Source organism: Muntiacus reevesi, chromosome 15 (assembly GCF_963930625.1).
Source record: "Muntiacus reevesi chromosome 15, mMunRee1.1, whole genome shotgun sequence".
NCBI classification, from domain to species: domain Eukaryota; kingdom Metazoa; phylum Chordata; class Mammalia; order Artiodactyla; family Cervidae; genus Muntiacus; species Muntiacus reevesi.
The window spans coordinates 26,792,055-26,798,054 of NC_089263.1; the positions used below are offsets into that span (position 1 = coordinate 26,792,055).

The window sequence follows — 6,000 nt, forward strand, 5'->3', positions numbered from 1 at the left end:
TCAAACATTTCAAATGGATTTTTTTGGAGGGGGATGGCCTAAGGGCAGAAACAACATATATATTTTCAAAGGATAGTCAACAGTCCCAGCACCATAACTGACATCCATTCTCCAGAAATCTACCCCGTTATTTTTATCAGTCTCAATTTCCTCTCCTGTAGGCTAGGTGAACTTGGGTAAGTTACCTTATCTGTTTCAATTTCTGCATCCATAAACTGGGGATAACAGTAGTGTTCATTTCATAGGGATACTATAAGAATTAAAAGTTAATTCACGTTAAGCACTTAGAACAATAGCTAACACACATTAAATGTTGATGACCATAATCACTAAAAACTCGTAAACACACAGATGTTTCTGGACTCTGCAATGCCAATGTCTATTCCTGAACTAAAACACTGCTTCAAATTACTCTGAATTTATAACACATCAGATTTTCTAATAGGGCTTCTTCTTCTGAACTTTCACAATTATCCATTTATTTTATCAGATAAACCTTCTCATAGACACATTAAGTTTCCTAGAATACCACACTGGAATTTTATTTGGAATTGTATTAACATTTATACGCCAACTCTAGGAAATGTGATATTTTCTACGATATCCTCCCCATTCAGAGATTATATTTTCTCATTTCACTTACTGAAGTTGTATGTCCTTTAAAGTTACCAACAATCACTGTATTTATTCCTAGGAAATGGCAACCCACTCCAGTATTCTTGCCTGGAGAATCCCATGGACAGAGGAGCCTGGTGGGCTACAGTCCATGGGGTCGCAAAGAGTCGGACACGACTGAGTGACTTCACTTCACTCACAACCTTTTTGGAGAAAGATTTAGTGGCATATTATCAGAATTTTAAATACATACCCTTTGATCCAGAAATTCCATTTTTAACAACATGACACACAGTAATATCACACACATGCAGAAAAATAAAGGTTATTTATTACAAAATCCTGGAAGCAAGTGTTAAATGTGTATCAGTAATCATCTGTAGCCTATTGATGTAATGGAAATATATTCAATCATTACAAAGAATACAGAATCAAAGATACTGACTTAGAGCAGAGTTCTACAAACTATTATGCTAAAAGCCAGAAAAGCAAGCTGCAAATTAATGTTTTGTTTTTTTTTTAAACAGAAGTGGGGGAAACAAAAATATCACATGTAAAGTATTGAGTACATTCACAGCCTGGTTCTTATTAAGCATTTTAATCATCTTAGAAAATTAAATGTGACTTGGTTGGTTGAGTATTATTTCATTTCCCCCATCTTTTACAGCCTTTCTCTATATAAGATTTAACGGTGGTCCAAAAACACAGCATTTTAGAAAAATAAGCTTTCAACTGACATTCTACTCAAATATTTTAAGAATGCAAACGTCCCTAAATGTAATGTTTAACTACTGATACTTGTTAATATGCCATAAAATCTCAACACCATAATTCATGAGGAAAAGTATGACTCCTTCTAAAGCATCATTTTACTATGGCAATCCACTGAAAACTTATTTCTCCACGGAAGTGAAATATCCTTTTTGGATATCAAGTGCCAGAGAGCACACTAGAGGAACACAGTGGCATTCTCTATAATATGGAAACAAAGCCTCTCCTCCCCGGAAAGCAAGTCCCAGGAAAGTAAATATTGTAAGGCTATTTTAAAATCATGCGAAAATTTGCCGTTTATTCTAAATCTTTAGATCACGTTTTACCTTTAGATTGGTCTTTATCAATGTAGAGCAAAAAGGTACACATAAAAGTTTTCTTAAAGAGAGCACACTAAATTCCTTACAACAATTTATTCACTGCTAAACGTAACCGCTAACTGCCAGCCAAAAAAGTCTTGAGTTAAGAAACTTTAGGGCCTAATTATGCCTGGTCCGAGATGTTATGAATAAACATCTCAAACAGAAAAAAACAAAACAAAACAAAAACATGAAGCCAGCACCTGCTTAAGCACCTGATACTACTTAAAGTAATAAATTGATTTTTAGGCGAGAATTTTACTCTTCATATTTCTGTATTCCCGCAACCGTTTACGATGAAAAAGATTAAGCTGTACAAAAGGAGAAAAGAATATTAACTGATTTTTAGGAACTTCAGCTTTTTCATGTAACAAACAAACTAGCTTCAAAGCACTGAGAAAATGGCACAGTACTTCAAAGCATATGAAAAAACTGACAGGAAAACGTTACTTTTTTAACGAACCCACAGGTCTTTGCCAACTTTTATTTTTAAAAGTTCACTGTCCATTTTCAAGGGCATTGTGCGGTACTTTTAAAAGTGTACCTCGAATTAAACTCTTAAAAAGTGTTAGGAAGTTAGTTTTTCCAATGTCACCTTAAATAAATAAAACAGCGAAAAGATCCAACCTACTCCACAGGGGCTGAGTGCCGTCCCAAAGCCATGTCGCGGGCGCGCGCATACCAGCGACAGTGACATCAGACCGAAACCACACGGTTTCGCCAGGGACTAGCCACTCCCGCAAAGACTGCAGCCGCCGGGGTGGCCCCGGCCCGCCCGACCGACCCGCGCCCGGCTTCCCGGCGGGACCTGTTGCGCGTCCCCGCCCGCCCGGCTCCCTCCCGCCGCGGGCCCAGGCTGGAGCCGGGACCAGGGGGTGACGCCGCTGAAGTGCACCTGCCCGAGACCCGGCCGGCCCCGGCCCCGCCACCCGCCCCTTCTTCCACGGCCAGCCCGGCAGCCCGCGGGCAGAGGGAGAAGGGCCCCCAGCGGACGCTCCCCGCGGCGCTCACCTTGGCGGCCGCGGCCCTGGCGGACATCTTGTCTCTCCCGCGCCGCGCAACGATCCTCGGACCCGAGACTCCGCGCCGCCAGCCGCCGGCTCCTCACGCCGCGGCCCAGATAAACATCTCCCGGGAGCGAGCGGGGCGGGGGCTGGGGCGCCGGAGAGGCCCAGCCCACAGGGAGGGGACTCAACTCGGACAAAAGTCCGCGCCGCGCCCGCCCCGCCCGGGGCTCCCCGCGGGGTGCGCCCGGCCGGCGCCTCCTTCCGAGCGCTACGCCCGCAGCCAAGCCACGGGCACGTCGGCTCGCCGCTCGGACGCCTCGGGGCCTCCGCCGCCCGCAGCCCGCCCGCCGGCTCTTCGGGGGACGCTTTAGCACGTAACTTTCCGGGAACGAGCCGCAGCAACGGGACGTGGCGTCTGCGGGCTGAGCCGGCGCCGGCAACCGCGGATGGCCACGCAAACCTGCCGGCCCGGCCCGGCCCGGCTCGGCCCACTGAGCATGCCCGGCCTGGGGGTGGGGGCTGGGGCGGTGCGCTCGGCGGGGGCGGGGCCGTAGCAGGAGGGGCGGGGCCACGAGGGCGCGGGGCGAGCGGCCGGTCCGCTTCCTGTCCGGATGCGACCCCTGTCGCGGAAGGAAAAGCCCAGTTTCCGAAGTAACTTGGAGACGGAGTTTCCTGTTTGTTCGCAGCACGGGTCCGGCGGAAAGCGCCCCCGAGGAGCGAGGCCCCGCATACCCAGCCTTTGCGACTTGGAGAGAGACGCCCCTGGCCACGACCCCCGCTGCCCGCCTGCCTGATCCTCGCTGGGAAGTGCTTCCAGGCTGTCGTAGTGGACGGACCGACTGCCCTGCGAACACTGGTCACGGGGTCATGGGCACCCGAGGACCCACCCACACGAGGCCTTGATAGAGATCCAGCACCACCTTCAACAGCCCATGTAGACAGGGATCCCAAACGCATATTTTTGGCATCAAAAATGCTGGGTTTCTCAATGGTGAGGGAAGGGGTCGCGAGGACGTTGGGTCCACAGTCCAGGGGACCGACCCGCAGTGCAGACGGACTCGCTAAACACCAAAGAGTATTTCATAAACCTCTCCCGCCCTCGTTGTTCTGCACTCTGTAAAACGTAAAGCTCTCAAATGGTAACCTCGTAAAGAACCTAGTGAGTGAAGTCTCTCAGTTACGACCCCAGGCTTCTACCAGGCTCCTCCGTCCATGGAATTTTCCAGGCAAGAGTACCGGGGTGGGTTGCCATTTCCTTCTCCAGGGGATCTTCCTGACCCAGGAATCGAACCCCGGTCTCCGCATTGCGGGCAGACGCTTTACCATCTGAGCCACCAGGGAAGCCCAAAGAACCTAGTACAGTGCCGCAAAAGGTACATAAGAAATGGAAAAAAGCAGAAACGATGGTTTCCTCTTTAGAATTCAACTGTAGGGAAAATCTAACTTAACCAAGAAATACCTGCCTATCATACATAAAAATGAATTAAAATTTCAAACTAAAATACCATACATTTTGCAACCTGAAGCTACGGAACTAAAGTGAACGTCGTTCAGCCGTGTTCTACTCTTTGCGACTCCGTGGACTATACAGTCCATGGAATTCTCCAGGCCAGAATACTGGAGTGGGTAACCGTTCCCTTCTCCAGGGGATCTTCCCAACCCAGGGATCGAACCCAGGTCTCCCGCTTTTATGGAACTAAAAGCGTTCTGCAAATCAAATCCTTTCTCTTTTCTCTCCCTCTCCCCACCCTACCCCCAAAGAAATGATTAGTCACTTTTGTTTTAAAGTCATGTTGGATGTGACTTTTGTTTTTGGACAAAGTATTATTTATTCATTTCAGAAGTGTAATGAAAAATTTCTTATTTTTGTTGTGGCGTTATTATTTTTTATTTTCAAAGTTGACTGTGGAAAACCTTCCACGTTATCTTTATTAGTCTACCCATTTAATAACACATGCAGTCAGCATGACCTGCCCAGAACCAGATACCATGCCTTTAACAGACCTAAACCTGGAAACGTTTAAAACAAAGGCAGAGACCTTTTCTCTTTCCTCATTTGTCACTTTTCACCAGGCCTACTGTACCTAAGTTAAATGCTAGATTACATAATGATATGTCAAAGATCTAATATATCTGATGACAGTTTTAGTTTATTTTAGTTTATTTTATTTTTGCCATGGTTTTAAAAAATGAAATTAAGCAAGAAATTTAAGCTTGAGAATACTATGCTTTAAAAATTAATAAAAACATTTCAATAATTGTATCCTTTAAAATTTTTTCTAGTGGTATTTATATCTAAATTAAGCTGTAAAACTTTTTTTAATGTATTTCCAATTCTCTAAAGAATGAAGGGGAAGTTTTTGTCGTTTGTAAAAATAAAGGTAAAACCTAGTTGTCAAGAATTTAAAACCTATCTCAAACGCATTCTTACAGTTTATTTCTTAGAAAATGCTTTGATTAGAAGTGGAAAACATAAAGCCTAATTTCAGATAGTTGCCCCTTTAACAATGAAGAGTTTATCCACTGAACATCAAAAAAAAGGTTCACATTATACCACAACTTTAATGTCTATGTATGGATGTTGTTATAGCTCCTCTGGATCAACTACATGAGAAGAAATACAAGCAAATTTGAGAGTCTCCTTCAGAATTACAATAAGCTTTAACCAAGAATCTCTTTCGATTGCAGAGACTATTTCTGGTCATCTAATGCAAACTGAATAGGAAACTAAAAAACCACAACACTTACAAAGACAACTTCCTGTGGGATTTTTGGTGTCTGTGGCTCAGAGTGAAAAAAAAAGAAAACGATGTGTACAAAATCTTTATTAATCTTTTAGAACCATTTATTAAAACGGCTTTGACCAGGTGAACAACTATATCTATACCCACATTTTATATATGTGTATTTATGTTTCTATTACCAAAAATATCCTTAGAAAACTTATGTGTTATAGTATGAGCGGTGAGTTTACACATGAAATACAAAGGGGAAATATTATGGCACTGCGGAAGAAAAGGAGACAGTCTTGATGATGTCACAAAAGAGGATATATACACAAAATACTAGAATTAGGAGAATTTTATCAGAGCATCAGAACAGCAATATAAAATAAGTAATTCTACTCTCACAGGGTATCTTAAAAATTCTAAAAATTGCTTCAGAATTTTCCTCCACCATTAAGAGTTGTATAACACTTAAACAGAGAAATGTTTTGTGAGGCTCATAGCGTTTCTACATTTCACAGA

General features: G+C 44.0%; 1 protein-coding gene across 5 annotated transcripts in view; it reads right to left on the bottom strand.

Moving 5' to 3' along the window:
- Positions 1-2,961, bottom strand: part of TJP1 (tight junction protein 1) — a 111,811-nt gene extending 108,850 nt beyond the window's left edge. For all 5 annotated transcript variants that reach the window (XM_065906841.1, XM_065906840.1, XM_065906839.1 and 2 more), the window contains exon 1: positions 2,757-2,961. In XM_065906841.1, the coding sequence (XP_065762913.1) occupies positions 2,757-2,783 (27 nt within the window). In that variant the 5' untranslated portion in view covers positions 2,784-2,961. The remainder of the gene's footprint in view (positions 1-2,756) is intronic.
- Positions 2,962-6,000: the final 3,039 nt, after the last annotated feature.